Below are 19905 nucleotides of genomic sequence, written 5' to 3' on the forward strand. Positions count from 1 at the left end.
TTCTTCCTGAGATCTTTGGAAATTCCAATCTTCCCCCAAGTCCCATAATTTCCCCCTATTGTTCATTTTCTGACCCCTTTCCCTATTATAATGTTAGTTTCCTTGGGGGCTAGATTTCCAAGTGTGTCCCAGACTCCTCCTACTGGGAAATTCATGGTTCATCAGCCTAAGTCTCTGCTGCAAATGACTTCTGGAAGGACAGAACTGGCCTCATGTGGATGCTGAGCTCTTTCCCCGTGGAGTGCCACATTCTGCTCTCTCCCATCCTCCAGATTCCTGTCTGGCTTCCTCTGTTCCTCAATTTTCTGGCCTGGCACTCCCCGTTTAGAGAGCTGATGTGCTGGTGTTACTGTGTTGATTTTTGTAATGTGGTTCACTGAGGCTCTGGGAGGACGGGGAAGTGGAGTTTGGGGTTGAGCTCTATTTCAAGTCCAGATATGTCTCCTGTCTTTTTCTCTCTGATCCCGTGTTCTTCTGCAGCACAAAACGCTGTCCATTGCAGCACTATCTGACACAGCTCCCACTGTGGTGCTGTGGCCTGCAGCTGAGATCTCCATAGCATTGGGGGCGGGGGTAGGGGTGGTAGTGAAGAATTGAGGTATGGGCTCGGGATCTGTTGCAATTCTATGTGCTAAGTCCTTGATCAGTTTGAATTAAGCCAGTCACAGTTGTTCTTTCTGTCCTAACTCCTATGTTTATTCTAAGAGTCTTGAACATACATGATGAAGTTCCCTCAATATATTTTCTTTTCCTCAATCCACTTAATTCCCATGATATACTCCTGCACCCCAGCTATATGATACACAAAGGGATGGTCATACTCTCAATCTTGCCACCACCTACTTTTTGTCCTCACCTCCAATCCTCCAGTACCTTTCTAGGCCCCCATCCCTTCTATCCTTCCTTCAAAGTCTCAATCCCATAGTGAATCAGTTCAACTCCACACACTATTACTCTTAAATTCTTTGTGCCCTTGCCATATTATCATGTCTTGCCCAGCTCCAGCCCTAAATTTCTCTATCTGCCTCCTTTAAAGCTAATGACACGCTGAATGGAATGGGAGGAAATCCTGAAAACATGTTGAATACTTACACCACAAATTTATGTTAGCAAATCACAAATGGGTCCTCACCTGGGTAAAGTAATCCTATTCCTCCTCAGCTGATTCCCTATTCTACTTGCCACAATATCTATTCTAAACCTCTTCCCTCTTCGAACCTCCCACTCTACTCTTCCCCCTCTCAGCTGAGAGGCTTGCCTCACTCTTTACCTCAAAAATAGGGTAATTCACCAAGACCTGCTCGCTGTGCCACTCTTTTTTTACCCCAGTCTCTGACGATGAGGTAACCAAACAATGTTGCCTCCAGCCCATCCTCTATCATCTCCATCTGACTGCTCCCACTATCATCACCTATTCTCGGTTCCTTCTCTGTTACCAATTAACCTATTACCATCCTTAAAAAAATCCTCATTAGATCTCGTCAGTGCCCACAGAATTTCATAATATATGCTAATGAAATAAAAGAAAAAGGCAAAGCTGTCTTAGCTTTGTGTAGTTTAAAACACTCCCACACACTGCCACCCCAAACTACAAAGAATAGATGTTTTACAGTAACATAAATGATCTTTTAGATGTATAGACTGAAAATTACAATTAAAAAACCCATTTCTCTTAGTATTCAGACAAAAGCTTCTAGTTTACTTAAAGTGAAAGAAACAAAAGAAAGTGAAAGAAAATGGAAATGAAGTAGATGGTTAAGAAACTTTTACTGTGTATTGGTTGGTTCAATAGTTTTAAAAATCAAGCCCAACTGCATAATGGTGAAGATGTATACAAGGTAGTTAAATATGCTGAAATTTTGAAGAAAATAATCAAAGATGGTAGGAAAGTGAGCACAGAAATTTAGTGAGATGTAATGATGACAATAATGACAATAACAGCAATAGTCTGGAATGCCGAAAACTGTTAGACCAGAGATGAGAGAGCATGTTTGGAGAAAAAAGCATTTTGTAAAGAAAAAGCAGCAGCTGTCAGTATATCCTTATAGTTATATTGAACAGAAAAGCCTACTGGCCACAAACGTGTCTTTTCAATAACATTTATACATATGAATACACAGTTTTATCCAAGAACGTGAAGGAATTGAACAGCTACTTACTAAACATCTGCTATGTGCAAGGCACCTACTTAATGTAAAAAATGAAACAAGGATTTGCCCTGTGAAAGCTTACTATCTAGTGAGAAAGGAGAGGCTGACACCATAAATATGACAAAAGAGAGATAACTGACCCTTATATAAGCTTTGGATATTTTGTATACATTATCCTATTTGAGCATCATAACAATCCTGTGAGGTAAAGTGAGACTAAAATAACATTAATATTTATTTATATAATACTTACTATGTACTAGGTATTGTGCTAAGCAATTTATAAAGATTAACTCATTTGATCCTCAGAACAACCCTACAGAATACATGCTATTATTACCCCATTTTACAGTTGAGGAACAGGCCGACAGAAATTAAGCAGTGCCTGATCACATGTTGTTGAAACATGTGACCCACTTCCTGAGAGAGAAATGGCAGTTTCAAAATACAGAGGGAGGCCGGCATACAATTTTAGATACAGCCAATGAAGCAGTGATAGAATGCTGGGCCCAGAGTCAGAAAGACCTGGGTTCACATGTAATCTTAGATACTTCCTAGATGTGTGCCCCTGGGCAAGTCACTAAACCTCTGTGTACTTTAGTTTCCTCAACTTTGGGGATAATAATAGTACCTATGTACCAGGATAGTTGTGAGGATCAAATGAGATATTTGCAAAGGCACAGCACAGTGCCTGGCACATATTAAATGCTATAAATAGTAATGTTATTTTAGTCTCACTTTACCTCACAGGATTGTTGTTACTGAAAAGACATTTTTGTCCCAAACGTGTTATCTCATCTCTGGTCTAACAGTTTTTAGCATTCCAAACTGCAGCAATATTTGATATTTATTCATTAATCTCAATTTTTACCCAGAGAGGCTTTTAGTTAATTGCCCTATCCCCCAGGTGGCCATTCCTAATATATCTTGTCATATCATGTTAAATATGTTTTCTAGAAAATGTTAAAATAAAAGTATATAGTTTACCCAAGGAGGACAACAGTTAATCCCAGCATTTTGAATCTAGTCCTTATAATAGCAAGGGGATATCCTTTCCTTCTTTGCAGAGGTGGTGGCTGGGGATTCTCAGTGTGGAATATTACATATACTGCAAGATGTGGCAGTTCTCTTGCTGTTCTACACCACCCTTCTTGATGCCTTTTGATCCACTCCCACCACCCCCTCCCAGCTTTTTTTTTTTTTTGGCCTTTTTGGAGGGCAATTGGGGTTAAGTAACTTGCCCAAGGTTACACGGCCAGTTTTTCTGTGTGGGTGTTAAGTATCTGAGGCTGGAACTGAACTCGGATCCTCCTGACTCCGGAGCCGGCCCTTTACTCACTGCTACACCTAGCCACCCCCCAGCTTTTTTTTTTTTTTAAACTCTGTTATCAGGCATGGATGTGTCGTGGGGAGGAATAAGAGGGGTGTGTGTATGTGTGTGTAAAGACAGAAAAATAAAAGTGATATAAAAACAAAAGTCATCAAAAAAAGAACTATTCCATTAAGATAAAATTAGTAATCTAAGAGACTCCCATTTAAAAGCCAGTGTAAGAATTTGAAAGGAACACTCAACTTTAAGAAGATCACAAAAGGACCAAGCTATATCGAATGCTCCAGTGCATTTTTTTTAACAAGGCAAAGAAAATAAAAATAGTAGGATAGAAATTTTTATTTCAAGGTAAAACTATAATGTCAATTTCCCTGGTTCTTTTAGTGCCAATATGACCAACTAATCGAATATTTAATTTAAAAGGGCAGATCTAGAGACAAAGGAAAACAAAAGAAAAAGTAATATAAGCAATCATTATATAATGAGAAAAAACCATGACTCTTCAGTTTTTAAAACTAACACAACCTTGATCACTGACTATAGTAATTAATATAATAAAGAAATCTAAACTAAGGGGAAAAAAATACCAATAAGTCTTGATTGTCAGAGACAAAAAAACCTCTAAACATTAAAGAACTATTCTAGAAAAAAAGCCAAAATAAAGATTTTGAAACTTTAAATCAATAGTTACACACAGGTTCAAAAGACTGTATTTTAAAACCTGATACTTGAGTAACTTTAATTACCATATTGCTATGTTGTTAATTTTACAGATAATATTCAAAGGCAGTCTGATAAAGGAAAGTAAGATAGAGAACTCTGATACATACAAGAGAACTGTCAAATAATATCAATGTAAGGCAGAATAACAAACAGAAGTTTGGAAAGAAAATTCTATTTCCTGTTCCTACATAGGTTTCATCTAAAGACGTAAACCTTTTAGCTATGTGAATAAGGCAGAAGTAAAAACAAAAAGACCATTTAGCTGTGTGGATAAACATTTTATTCTTTAAAATCCCAAGTGAATCATATTGTTTCTCCTTAGTAATCTACTCAGCTGCTTCATATTTATGTTTACTCAATTATGTAAAAATGGACCTTTCAGACCTACCTGGACTGATACAAAGTGAAATGAGCACAAGTACAAGAACATTGTACATAGCAACAGCAATACTGTATGATGATCTACTATAAATAACCTAGCTATGCTCAGCAATACAATGATCCAAGACAATCCTGTAGGACTTATGACGAAAGGTGCTGTCCACCTCCAGAGAAAGAACTGGTAGAGCCTGAATGCAAATCAGATACTTTTTCTTCATTTTTTTGGTCTGTGTTGTCTTTCACGGAATGACTAACATGGAAATGTGTTTTGCATGACTACATACGTATAAGCTATGTCAAATTGCTTGCCTTCATAACAAGGGGGTCAAGGAGAGGGAGAGAATTTGGAACTCAAAATTTGAAAAAAAAAAAAGTTAAAATAGTTTTTACATGTAATTGGGGGAAATATTAAATAAGATTTAAAAAATGGACTTTTCAAAAAATTTGAACAGAAGAAGGTGGAAGTGGGAGTAGAGTGTTCAAGGTACACTTGAATTTGAGAATTTTTCCATAAAGCCACATTAAATCTCAACATGAAGTCGACTTTAACTATTTTTTGCAAATGATTTTTAATCCAGTTGAACAATATATGAATGAAAAAAGTATTCTTCACTAACTAGGTTTAAGAAAAATTCTCAAATACTTAAAATTCTAACATGATAAGCTTTCTGAGGTCAGTCTTGTCAATAAGGCGCATTTAGGTCAGTTGTGCAGTAATCTAATTAGGATATTAAAATAATTTTACCTTTTAGATGATTTGAAACTCTAGCTGGAAACATATACCTTAATAGCCTCAATAATGGTTATAGTCAATAAATAGATAGGGCCTAATGGCTTAACACATAAATGTTTTTTCCTGTATTTTGAGGTAAATCTTTTTGGTTTGGGTTTTTTTTTTTCCTTTGGAGGGGGTAAGGTAGGGCAATTGGGATTAAGTGACTTGCCCAAGGTCACACAGCTAGTTTTGTATTAAGTGTTTTAGGCCAGATATGAACTTGGGTCCTCCTGACTCTAGGGCCAGTGCTCTACTTACTGTGCCACCTAGCTGCCCTTGTAAACCTGTTTTGAATATGAAATTTATGTTAGCAATAGTATTCACAATGAAAGCTCCTTAAAGGTAGAAATGTTGTATGTATATGTATATAAAATCACCTAGCACTGCATATTATAGGTACTTAAAATGTTTATAACCGTAACAGATCTAAGATAGAATGAAAATTTAATAGGGACTAGAAATAGAAGATCTTCTGTAGTCTATCAGACCTTTCATATAAACATATTTCTAGGTTTACTATTTTCTGAACCACAGACTCTGATGGATTGGTTAATTGGGCCACTAAGTTGTTTCCCAAATAGTAGGCTATTAAAATATTCATCTAGAAGAAAGATTTATCTTTGCCTAGTGGTATTTGGATCATTAAAATAGTCAAGTCAAGATATGAGCTTCACATTGGTAGCAGAAACTACATTTACCCTTCCACATTGTGGGGGGAGGAGATGGTGGTGGTGGTGTTGGTGTTATGAGTGCAGTGCCCCTGAGATCTGGAAAATTTGTATAAAAATTTTTGGTCCTCCTTCTGTACGGGAGAGGATGTCTGATTTTTTTCTTTTATGAGGTATTTACAGTATTTTATTGTAAAATTTTGGCTAAGGATTTGGTTATAGACTCTGTGTCACCTGCGGCTTCCATAAAATTCCTGAAATATTACCATTTAATTTCCTGTGTTAGCCCATGATATATCAAAATTGAGATGGGTAAGTTACCAAATGGAAAGGATAATTGTGCCATGTTCTAGAATCCCCTCTCTTCCATGGTAAGGACTTAATGCCTGATCACGTGGAGATCAGAAAACATCAGGGAGAACAAAATTTGATATATGTGAATGCTATTTTCACAACGTGATACTTCTTATTCTTATCATTCATATTTGGATAAAAGTCTTATTACTTTTAGCAAATAATTTTTAGGGTTGTATTTGTATATATATTCTCTACATTCTCATCATAATTGTTTAAGTTCCCATGAATTCAACTATCATCTCTATTCAGATGACTTCCAAACAGACATATCAGGCTCACTATGTGCCAGGCACTATGATAATAACTGCTGAGAATATAAAGGAAAGCAAAAGTAGTTTCTGCTCTAAAGATGCTCACATTCCAATGGTTGGAGAGATGGTGCATATAAGATTTATATACAAAGTAGATGGGAGGCAATCTAAGTGGAAAAAGCATTAGCAATAACATATGGGAAATAAAAGTTGAGGACAACACAATATTGAAGGTGTCATTTAGTATCTCCCTAACTGGTGCTAGAAGATTAAAAATATAAACACCAGCAGGGGTTATACTAAAGTTAACTGTGAAAATATTTGTGTGGGTGAAGAATTTGAGAAGTTTTTTCAGAAACAGAAAGAAAAGAAAGCAAAGGACTGAGGGAGGAGTTTCGTTGTCATTCAGTTGTGTCTGACCCTGTGACCCCATTTGGGATTTTCTTGGCAAAGACACTCGAGTGGTTTGCCTTTTCCAGTTCATTTTATAGATGAAGAAACAAACAGAGTTAAGTTACTTGCCCAGGGTCACAGAGCTACCAAGTATCTGAAGCCACATTTGAACTTGGGTCTTCCTGATCCCAGGCTCAGAGCTCAATCTACTGTATCATCCAGCTGCCCTTGAGGGAGAAGATAAAAGAAAGATGGCTTCTGAAGAAAGGAAAGATAGAGAAATGGGGAAACTGAGGCACAGATGGCAGACTTCCCCTATTTTATAAATATCACTACTGTAAATAAGGAAATTCATTGCAAATAAAAGAGCTTTTTCTATGTCCTGGTGAAAGATACATTGTCACTTAGGTGACAAAACAAGTCCTCTATAAAAAATACCATAAAAAAAAAAATTAAGACCATATATGTAGAGCTATTAGAGATCTCAAGAGTTCCCAATCCCCTTATTTTGTAGATATCAGGGTGTGGAGAAAAGAACGGTGGGGGAAGGTAGATAACTTGCCTAAGGTCATGCAGGTTTCCACTTTCTGTCCATCATCTTTTTATGTTCCTTCCAGCCTCATCTCCCTAAAATATATCAACTGTCTAAATTAACAGGAGCTTAGCTGCTTCAATCAAGATTCCTGAGATTAGATTTAATTTAATTCAGAAAACATTCATTAAGTACTTACTATAAACTTGTAGAATGACAAGATTAAGGTATTTATATATACATAAAACTGGCTATTTTCTTCTACTGGCTTTGCCAACAGTGGTCCACTAACAAGCATAATCAAAACATCAAAGTTTTTAGTTTTGATTGTCCCTTCTTAACCACTTTCAAAATACCAGCATAGGTGCTCTCTATTTTATTTAGTGACAAACCAAGAACAGAGAAGATCAAAACATGACATCATTCAAAATACAGCATTTACTAAGTGTGATTAAATAATCTCCAAGTACTACCCCACCCCAGGACCTTCCAATCATTCAATCAATTACAAAGTCCCGGTTCTAAATACTACTCCACCCCTAGGCTATACCTTCATTTAGTCCACCACAAAACCCCTCTTCTCAAATGGAGATTAGTTTCCAAACATAGGTAAAGTACCTTCATTTGTCAATCACAGAGCACAATAAGGTCAAAAGTTCCCCACCCCTGGATCACAATTGAATCTACCCCAGAGTTACATCAAGTTTAAACACAGCACTTAATACCCAAATAGAGGTCTTTTCTTCATCTTGACATCAGGCAAGTTCTCAGCAATCTTAGTTCCTGGGGAGACAAGGCTTAGCAAGGCCATAAGATACATTGCCAGTCCCTTCATGAATTCATCCTCTGTCTGTAGAACAGTCCTAGAACCCCTGAACACATTAGCAAAGCCCTCTCCCAGGATTTCTGTAAACATACAACAAGAAAATCCTTCTTCAGGGCTTCTGAACCAACAGAAAGGCTCCCAGACCCCTGCAACAACAGCACTGTCCCTCACCAGTGGACAGTATTCACTCTGTCTGCAGGACAGTCTCCAGACCCCTGCAACAACAGTACTGTCCCTCACCAGTGGACAGTATTCACTCTCTGTCTGCAGGACAGTCGCAGGCCTTCTTAGCGAACAGCCAGGTTCCAGGACTTCTTCAACAAAAGGACAGTCTTTCACCAGTGGACAAATCTGGCAAAACAACATCAAAACAGACAGACAAAGTACCAGCAAAACAGCCATGTCTCCTCAGTCCTTGGCAGCTCAGGGGGCAGGTCTCAAAAGTCCAGGGCAATTCAAAGCGGCCACCAGCAATTCTCTTAGTCTCTCTCTCTCTCCACGAGGTGCTGCTTCCAAAAAGATCTTCCGCCTCTCTCTAGTGTCTCTCCAAATCTACCTCACCAGCTCCTCCCAGTTCAGGACTTTCTTTTCACATCAACAAGCCCATCCCACAGGTGGGATTAACAAACTCTGGGTTTTAACACAATCAATTTGAAAACCAAGCCAATACAGGGGAATCTTTAATTGCCATTACTATCACAGACGGTAATATCTCCCAATCTCATTTTACTTATCTGTAAAATGGAAGTTGGATTAAATAATTTTCAAGGAACCTCAAGGGCTAAATTTCTATGATTGTAATGCCCCCCCCCCCCTTTTTCATATACAAGTCCATTAGAGAGGCCAGATATAAGACTTTGTCCTGTTCACTGGGAATGCAAAAACTAAAGTGGTTATTTATAATAAAATTTATCACAATAAAATAATTTGAACATTGTAGGTGATTTGTTTTACAAATAAAATTCCTTTAATATATAATTGTTAAAAATCACATTCCCAAAATTCAGAAGAAAGGGATTAATAAGATCTGTACTCAGTCTGGTAAGAGGTAGCAAATATATCTATTGGGTGTTGTTTTGACATTACAAGCACGGGAACTGGTAAGATCAAAGAAGTAAAGGATCAAGAAAGCATCTGTCTAGGGAATAATAAAGAATACAGTTTGGCTGAAGCATTGTATATAATGTGTAGAAGGAAAAAATATGAGATAAGGTTAGACAGATAAGGTATCAAACTGTGCAGGACCTTTGAAAGCCTGGCTAGAGTTTGAATGTTATTCATTAGGAAATAGGAAGTCACTTAAGGGTTTTGAGCATATGCACCAGGAACAAATCTGGACATATGGAAGAGTGATATGTCAAAAGTACATAGGACTGGTTAGGATGAGGGTAGAGGCAAAAGGGGTAAAGTCCAAGTAGGAGGCTTTTGTAATAATTTAGGCAGGTGGTATGTAACAGTGGGATAAAAATAAAGGTAACAGTTAACAGGACTTGACAACTGATAGATATATGCTGTCAGGAAAGAACCTGGTCTCATTAGACTTCATTTAAGGCAATGGTTGCAGATTGCAAAATGACTTGGAAAACTGTAAATTAATACTATCTATATTTGTATTGCATTTTTAGTTATTTTGTTAAATATTTCCTAAGAGTAATGCAGCTGCATGACCCTAACCCTATTTTATGCAGGACTCAAGTTGGACACCTATGATCCTAGGATATTATGTTCATTCAGAACATCACAGTTTAAAGACATTGATAAACTGGAGAGTGCCCAGAGGAAGGCAACTAGGATGATTAAAAACCTTTAATCCCTGTCATGAGATCACTTAAAGGAACTATGCACATTCAGCCTAGAGAAGAGAAGACTCAGAATTGTCTTGAAGTATATAAAGGGCTGTCTTATGCAGAGAAGAGGTCAGATCTGTTCTGTTTGCCTAGAAAACCAAGAATAACGGAAGGAAGCTGCAAAGAAGCCAATTTTGGCTTGATATTAGGAAAAATTTCCTAATGGCTGCCTTAAGAGGTGGTGGAAATAATGTAGGAGCATATTCTGGTCACAGTGCTTAGATCTGACCATCTGACTTCCCTACTCAATCATTAACTCCAGTGAGTCCCTATTGATTCTAGGATAAAACATCAACTTTTTAAATTACCTATTAAAGCTCTTCACAATCTGGCTTCAACCTATCTTTCTAGCCTCACTGAACATTACTCCTCCTCACACACAAAGCAGATTCTTAATAACCGTGTGGTGGGCTGGATATATAAAAAGGAAACTGTTAATAGTACCGCTAATCAAGTACTTTTATAATAACAGAAAATTCAGCAAGAAAAAGCAAGGTCAACTATCACACTAAAATGGCTAAGTTCTGCATTATTATTTAATTTAAAATGAAGCTTTAAAAACAAATTTATCTTACACACAATAACAGGTTAGTTTGAAAGACCTTCTAAAAGTTAAGATGTTATCACTGGTATGACACATGAAGATCTGGCAGACCAAGCTTTGGGAAGTAAGTTTATAAAAACACAATAACTATTTCCATAAAAAAAATACAAAAAACATGATGGGGACTTGCAAAAATATTCAGACTATAAGTTTAAGTGGTAGTGGCAATGCATACATCCCTTAAAACAATTCTTTTATTTTTTTCATTTTTCAAATGCTTTATTAACTTCTGATTTACATAATTAATTTCCACCAGATTCTGAGTTACAAATTTTCTCCCCGTTTTCCCCCTACCCACCACCCCCAAATAGCAATCCCACAAGATATCCCCTCCTCCAATCTGCTCTCTCCCTTATCTTCTCCCATACCCCCTTAGACTTTTCCAGTAGAGCATGGTGGATCTCTATGCCCCAGTGCCTGCATATATTCTTTCCCAATTACATGTAAAATAGTATTAATAATAGTATATATATGTAATTTTAAACATTTGATTTTAAAACTTTGAATTCCAGATTCATTCTCTTCCTCCCTTGTCACCCACCCTTACTGGGAAGATAAGCAGTTCAGTATAGGTTATACATGTGTGGCTAATGCAAAACAATAACATAGAAGATATATTGTAAAAGAAGGACTATATTTCCCTCCCTCCTATCCCACCTCCCACTTGTTCTATTCTCTACTTTGATCCCATCCCTTTTCAAAAGTGGGTGCTTCCAACTTCCCTCCCCCCCCAGCCTGCCCTCCCTTCCATCATCCCCCCTCTCATCCCCTTCCCCCTTATTCTCCTGTAGGGTGAGATACCCTATTTAGTGTGTATGTCATTACCTCTCTGAGCAAAATTCAATGAGAATAAGGTTGACCCATTCCCTTTAGCCTTCCTATTCTTCCCCTTCATTATAACCGCTTTCTCTTGCCTCTTCTTTATGAGATAGTTTACTCCATTCTATCTCTCCTCATCTCCTCTCATTATATTCCTCTCTCACCTCTTAATTTCACCTTTTAAGTATCATCCCTTCCTATTTACTGGTCCTGTGCCCTCTATGTATACCTGTAAACATATACACACACATTCACATATGTATTCATACACCCATACACCCTCCGACAGACATATATTTATATCTATCTATTCCCTTCAACTATTTTCATACTGAGAAGTTTCATCAGTTACAGTTATCGTTTTTCCATATAGGAATGTTAGTAGTTCAACTTTGATAAGTGGTTTATGATTTCTTTTCCCTGTTTACCTTCTCATGTTTCTCTTGCTTCTTGTATCTGAATGTCAAATTTTCTATTCAACTTTGGTTTTTTCATTAAGAATGCTTTAAAGTCCTCTATTCCACTGAATGACCATATTTCCCCCTGAAACATGATACTCAGTTTTGCTGGGTAGGTGATTCTTGGTTTTAATCCCAGCTCCTCTGCCCTCCAGAATATCATATTCCAGGCCCTTTGATCCCTCCGTGTAGAAGCTGCCAGATCCTGCATTATCCTGATTGTGTTTCCACAATATTCAAACTGTTTCCTTCTGGATGCTTGTAACATTTTCTCCCTGATATGGGAATTCCGGAACCTGGCTATAATATCCTGTTTTCTTTTTGGGATCTTTTTCAGGAGGTGATCGGTGGATTATTTCAACCTCTATTTTGCCTTCTGGTTCTAAAATATCAGGGAAATTTTCCTTGAGAATTTCTTGGAGGATGATTTCTAGGTTTTTTTTTTTTTAAAGCAATCGGGGTTAAGTAACTTGCTCAAGGTTACACGGCCAGTTATTTCTGGGTGTGGTGCTAAGTATCAGAGCCCGGATTTGATCCCAGGTCATCCTGACTTTGGGGCCGGTGCTCTTACTCACTGAGCCACCTGGCCACCCTAAGCAATTGGGGTTAAGTAACTTGCTCAAGGTTACATGGCCAGGTGTTTCTGGGTGGGTGCTAAGTGTCTGAGTCCAGATTCGATCCCAGGTCATCCTGACTCTGGAGCTGGTGCTCTTACTCGCTGTGCTACCTGGCCATCCCTAGGTTCTTTCTTTGATCATGGCTTTTAGGTAGTCCAATATAATTTTTAAATTATCTCTCCTGGATCTATTTTCCAGGTCAGAGGTTTTTCCCATGAGATATTTCACATTGCCTTCTATTCTTTCAATTGTTTGGATCTGTTTAACAGCATCTTGATTTCTCATGAAGTCACTAGCTTCCCTTTGCTCCATTCTAAATCTGAGGGAATGATTCTCCTCATTGAGGTTTTGAGCTTCTTTTTCCATCTGGAAAATTTGGCTTTTTAAGGCATTCCTCTCCTCATTGCCTTTTTGAGCCTCTTTTGCCAATTGAGTTAGTCTGTTTTTTAAGGTGTGATTTTCCTGTCTCCAGTTCTTCATTTCTAAAAATGGGGATAATAATAGCTTCAACTTCCTTGGGCTGTTGTGGGGATAAAATGAGGTAACATTTGTAAAGTTCTTTACAAACCTTAAAATACTATATAAATGCAATATAGGCTGTCCAAAATTCTTACTGAAAATTTAAAATTTTTATAGTGTAAAACTATTAAATCTTCTAGAAAACCCTTATGTACAAATAAAAATGACTAACTACTAACTATTTGCAAAGCACTATGCCAGGCATGGGAATACAAAAAGAAAAAAACTAAGACAGTCCCTGCTGTCAAGGAGTTCATATTCTAACTGGGGAAGAGGTTTCAGTTATAAGTCACATGTAAAGGCCCCATGGTCCCTAGGGTACAGTGGCAAAGCAGATGGTAATGAATCTTTGTTAATGTTATTTACATTGAAAAGACCATATCCATTTCCGATGCTGAATTATTTGACAGTGCCATGGAGTTCAGTGGAAAGACTTTTCTGGGTCTTTAGCAGCTGTTTCTGGTGAGAAGGCAGGGGCTCCAACACCTGCAGAAGCAGCTACCAGGTCACGACTCTACAAGGGTTGATTCCTCAAATGTTGGCTGTAAGGGCTAGGCTGAAAGGTTGACTGGTAGTTAGTGCAGTATTTTAAGTTCGAATTAGGGTTTAGGTCTGTGAAGGTAATCCTTATGACAAGTCCAACTTCTGATTTTACAGAAGACAACAAGGCTAGGAAGGTTAAATGATTGCTGGAGGTCACATAGCAAAGAAACAACAAACTTGAGAATAGAACCCAATTGTCAATCAGTCCGGTGATTTCTCTGCATTTTTTGAACACCGTTCTCCCTATGTAAGCTACTCTAATACCTGTGTAAAAGTAGAGTTCCTCAGAGAACACTACTACTTCACTAATACCAGTAAAGGAGTCAGGGGACAAATCTGATCCCACTTTGCCCTGTGAAAAATGTTCTGTTTTGCTCTAATCCAATGTCACAAAGCTATGGGTCTTGAGTTATTTTTCCAAGAGACCTAAGGATCTGTAGTGTTCCTCCTGCCTGTGGTCTCTGCCTGTCCCTCTTCTGACCAATGACAAACATTTATTAGCACTCTCTGGGACAGAGATGTAACTTGAAGTCACATAAAAGAGCTGATTTAACTGGTCCAGGTAAAGATTTCTCACTGTTAACTTATCACCAATCTCTAAAATCACAGGTAGCATATATTGGATGAATTTTCCTTTAAGGTTTCAAAAAACCATTAACATGCTTATAGTTAATAACTGGGCCTGATTAAAGACACAGAGAATAATAATCAACAAGCATTTATTAAGTGCCCACTATGGGACAGGCACTGTGCTAGGCAGTGGTGATAAAAATATAAAAATGAACTTCTCTTCCTCAAAGGAGTTCAGGAACTAAACAACTAGCTCAAATGCTACATTAAACCTATCATACAAAACGATTCCACAGAGTTCTGTATAATCAGTTCCAAGGCCTTGCTACTTTGCCACAGGTTTGCTTAGGAAGCCCCCTTTCTCTCACCTACTCAAATGGCTCTGTGATCTCACACTAAAAGTTCTATTTGATGACACAAGGTAACTGCCCACCCATCTATGCCCATTCTCATCCGTGTCCTCCCAAAAGGTCGATGTAAGGGGTACATCTAACATGGTAGGTTTGAGGGTATTTTTTTTGTTTATGGTGAGAGTACTGGTAGAGTGGGCAGTTAGAAAGGGCAGTGGATAGACTTCTGGACCTTGATTTAGGAATATTTATCTTCCTGAGTTCAAATCTGGCCTCAGCCACTAGCTGTGTGACCGTGGACAAGTCACTTAGTCCTATTTATCTTAGTTTCCCAATCTGTAAAATGAGTTGGAGAAGGAAATGGAAAACCATTCTAGTATCTCTGCCAAGAAAGACCCCTAATGGGGTCACGAAGAGTTGGACACAACAGAAACAACAACTGGTAGAGCATTCTGACTTTCCACCTATTATTCCCTGTTCCTGTCAAGTGACCATCTATCTCTTCTTTGACATAATTTCTTGATGACATTTTTTTGCTTCTTTTCTTCACACTTACTATGTGCCTTTCCACTGTCATCTATGATATTCATCTTTAGTTCTTCAGAAAAGGTGGTGATTCAGGGCTTGCTGCTTTTGAGCAACACAAGTATTGAAAAGATGGGCCTTTATTGTTATGGGAAGTTCAAGTTTAGTAAAGGTATGGCTCAGTATTTTTGCCTTTTCCAAAAGCAATCCTTTTTTTAAAAAATCTGAGACCCAATTCATTATCTATCTGCATCACCTGTTCCAGATATATTTTGCTGGACAAGAGCTATATAGGGTGTCCATGTAGACAGATGCATGCTAAAATCTGGACATCAGACTTCATTCATTTTTTTTCCCCATGTGGCTGGACAGACCCCAACTCCTTTGAGTAATTACACAACCTGACAGTTCTATAATATCATGAGGAAATGCAACTGACACAATACTAACTGCAAACAGCATTTAAAGCACCATTAATAGGGAATCTCTCCTTAACCTGGCCTCTGCACTGGATCTCCTCTATCATAGTAGCAAATGTTTTTCTAAAGCAAACATCTGTGTCAAGCTCTGCTCAATGTTCACTATCAGATGGTTAGTAAACAGGGTTATTTCTACTGTTTAACACATTCTAAGGAATCCTGAATGCTTAATGTAGCAGTAAGACACCCTGTTGCACAAGAGGCTGTAAAGGGGATTTTTTTTCTACTGAGTTAAATGCTTTCCCCAAAATGATCAATTAAAGTACAATGATGTTTCAAATTTTCTATACATTTTAGCCAATTGTAAGATGGTAAAGACACAATATGTTGTTGAAAACCATTGGCAAAAGTGTACTTGTTCTTTATTAAGGATGCCCTTAATTCATGGATAAGATAACCCTCAAAAAAATTTGCTATAGATGGAAGAGTAGCCATATAAGTTGATAGTTACTGATATTCTCTTGGTCACCTCTTTTTGAGTACTGATATAATACTATTTTTCCCCAAGTCACTGGTATCTCTCCTCCTTATAGTTTATAAATTGGTCCCTCAATGCCTTCATAACTGTATCACCTCTAACAGAGATCTCGTTTCTCTATTTGAAGCAATTTGGCTGCCTTTCCCATCTTTGCTTTTTTTTAACTGTCATTTCAAATTCCCTTTAAAGCACCTCAGAGACTGTGGTATGTAGTGGGGTCACTATCCTTGATGGAGAAAAAAAGTTTGTTTTTCTTTTGTTTGCAGTTGTCTTTTCGTTTTTTATCCTTAAACGTGCCCTTGGGATGCCTTTGCTCAGTACTAAAACACATACCCTTTCCCTTTACCTACTTTGTATTTATTCTCTTTAGACTAATTCTCTATATAGTTATATATGCGCTTGTTGTTTTCCATTAGAATGTTAAGCTCCTTATGAATAGCCATTATTTCACCACTCATATTTGTCTACCTAGTGCCTAAGCACCTGCACACATAAGGAGCTTAATAAATGCTTGATGATTGACTGGTATTTTGCCAAACTTTCTTTAGATAGTTTTACCCTTCACTGCTTCTCTCTGCTTTATGAGATGGCATGATTCATTATCATATACCATCATTCTTCTTAAAATGTTACAAATGAGTTTAAATTCTAACCCAGTGTTGCTTTTGGCAGCTACCTTTCTCCTTTTGTCAAGTAAATCAAATGTTGATTGACTGTAGGTACTTTCTGGACTATTTAGGATTCCTTGTAATAATTAATTTACACTACTTTAACTTCTAAATAAAACTGTTACAGTCAGTGCTGATGCTATTTGTGTTGCCTATTTCTCATTTGTTGTTTTCAATAATGGTTTAAATAATTTAGGGTTAGCTCTTAATTGTATACCATATATTTCCTCAATACTATTCTTCTTTATTATAAATACTGATTATAGCTATGATCACTAGTTTATCATAAATACTGAGGAGCTGGTGGTCTGCATGTACACAGACACATAATCTGGTGATAACTCCCATGTCCCTTAAAATGTAGTCTATGTCATTTTTTGTGATGTTATTTGGTGCTTGTTATGTACCTACCAATTATAACTTTTTAAAAAAGAAAAAGTTCATGATACAGGTGTTAGGCTTTTGTATAATCTATTAAATCTTCAGTCTCTCTTTTCTTTTTCTTGTACCATACTTTCCAACATATTTTTCTCTATCCTCACCCTTTCACACCTTTGTAACCAAGCTACCAAGTATCAGAAATAGTGCCTGTCCCATAGTAGGCACTTAATTAATGCCTGCTGATTATTCTTGGTTGCTGTGATTAGGCCCGGTTATTAACTATAAGCACATTAATTTGATTTGGAAGGCCTTCTAAAATATCCTCAATATGTTACCGTATAAAACAAATTCAAAATTATTAAAAGACTATTTTCAAATGCTTAGCCTTAAACATAAAAACCAAGTTGCAAACGCACTGTTAAGCTTACACTATGCCAAAGTTTAAATTCAAAACAAAGAATTATAGCATCTTGGACATGCTAATGTTTAACAAAAATCACTCTCAGGGAAACTTTCCTTACTTATATAAATATAGAATAATTTTAATAATGGTCACAATAACAATTTTTACATCCTCCTTTACCTCCTGAACTGAGCATTTCACAAACTATCAGTGTACATACTAAAACTTTTCTAAATGGTCCAAAGTCTACTTATTGTTGGACAAACATCTAGCACAGTCATTACAGTTGCTTAATCAAGTCCCTTGTAGAGTTCAATCAAAATTTCATCAAATTAACTTTGTATATTTGAACATACATATTTTAATGAGTTCATAAAGCATCATGTGGCATGACTAATTTATATTTCACTAATAGCAAAATGTCTTTCAAAATAATGTCAAGATTCTGAAACTTATTTCCTTACTGCATCTTCAAACGAAAATATTTTCCATGGGAATGTACTACTATGCTAAAACTGTAACAGTCTGCATGATCTCACACATATAATTGACATCGTATTGCTTACCTTCTCAATAGGTGGGAAGGACTAGAGGGAAGGAGAAAATTTGGAATTCACATTTTTAAAAAATGAACATTAAAAATAAATTTAAACATTTTTGGGGGGGCGGATGAAAATCAAGGGAACATGGCTTGTTCTACATAGCTTTTATAGTCATCCTCCTTTTTTATGTATGCTATAAAATGTACAAACAACTCTCAAGGATTCAAAGGATACCATCAAGGCTAATGGTCTACTAATCTGTTATAGCAAAAAAAACCAAAAACAAAAACAAAACGGTTTTTTTTTGGGGGGGGGGGTGGGATGGAGTATCTAATCTAATTAAAAGATCTTTTTTTTTTAATGCTCCACCAACTTCTGATTCACATCATTCGCCTCCGCCAGACCCTGAGCCACAAACCCTCTCCCCGTCCTTCCCCCACCCACCACCCCAAAACAGCAGCCCCACAGGACATCCCCTCCTCCAATCCGCCCCCCCCATATTTTCTCCCATTTCCACTCCCCCAGTGGATCTCCACGCCCCAGTGCCTGCACACCTCACCTCCCAACCACATGCAAGATGGCACCAACAATAGCATATATAATTAAAAGATCTTTAAGGGTAGGACTTTGTCCTGGCATGCAACAACAAAAACAAGTAATTGCTTAATAACTATTTGCTGTACTAAACCTGTCCTCATAAGTACAAACTGACTACAGATTAAAAAAGATGCTTTCATACAAAAAGAAAAGTATGCTGCCTGGGAGAGGGAAAAACTAAGAAAGGTCCATCTAACATTACACACAAATTCTCCAAATGACCATGAAAACATGCATATATAAAACAATATGGCTATGTTCATAATCACAAAAGAAATCTCTTTTCTTACTTCTAAGTCACAATTTAAACAAGGCCATCTAAGTCACTGCAGGTTAGATGTACTAAGTTTAACACATATGTGTACAGGCACATATGTGAATAAAAACAAGGTAAAATATTTCTCCCCTTTAAAAAACATATAAATATGTGTATACCCCCACCCCTACCACTTAGTTTTCTTCCTTTTAAAAATCTTTAGTCTTCCATGAGCTGGCAAAATAAAATACAAACAATGATGGAGAAGTTAAAATTAATGAGATTTGTAGCACCATTTTTACTTTTGTCTAACTCAGGAACCTGTCTACAACATTTCTTCCTTTCAAAGTAATATTGTTTTTCTTATTAATTTAGCTTGAAAAACCTGTTGCTCAACTATAAAGCTCACACTAAAAAAAAAAAAAAAAAAGACATCTAAATGTAAGAGAATGAAGTTGTCCTGTGATGCTGAAGCTGCCAGGCTTTTTGTTACTCAGTCTGAAAGTCAGTGTGGGCTATCTCTGGAAAGACTGCTACTTCAGCACTTCCAAATGAATTTCAAGGCTATGCTCTATTTTATCTTTTGTAAGTTTAATGTATTCAGCAATAGTGAACTGACAATTTAAATAACTACATTTAAAAACAAACGATGCATTGATGTTAATGTGTGAAAATGGTCCCAACCCCTGGGAGTCTTGGTTCCCACCATTGTTTACTCTGACAACAGGATATAATTGCTTACTTACTTGGCAGCAAATTTTACCATCTGCTTGCTTGCATGGTCTCCCACAGCCACAAGAGCCTGGACATTAAACTGCTGCTGACGTAGTACTAAGAAACACTGCTTCCCTGAATAAAGAAAT

General features: G+C 37.2%; 1 protein-coding gene across 3 annotated transcripts in view; it reads right to left on the reverse strand.

Annotated features, from left to right (window-relative positions):
* DARS1 (aspartyl-tRNA synthetase 1) overlaps window positions 1-19905 on the reverse strand; it is a 93804-nt gene that overhangs the window by 39579 nt on the left and 34320 nt on the right. For all 3 annotated transcript variants that reach the window (XM_069067853.1, XM_069067854.1, XM_069067852.1), the window contains exon 4: window positions 19789-19891. In XM_069067853.1, coding sequence (XP_068923954.1) covers window positions 19789-19891 — 103 coding nt within the window. The remainder of the gene's footprint in view (window positions 1-19788; window positions 19892-19905) is intronic.

The sequence above is a fragment of the Petaurus breviceps genome, unplaced genomic scaffold, assembly GCF_028583685.1.
Source record: "Petaurus breviceps papuanus isolate PSGF00001 unplaced genomic scaffold, PetGlider_PUasm1.0 90752, whole genome shotgun sequence".
Classification (NCBI taxonomy): Eukaryota; Metazoa; Chordata; class Mammalia; order Diprotodontia; family Petauridae; genus Petaurus; species Petaurus breviceps.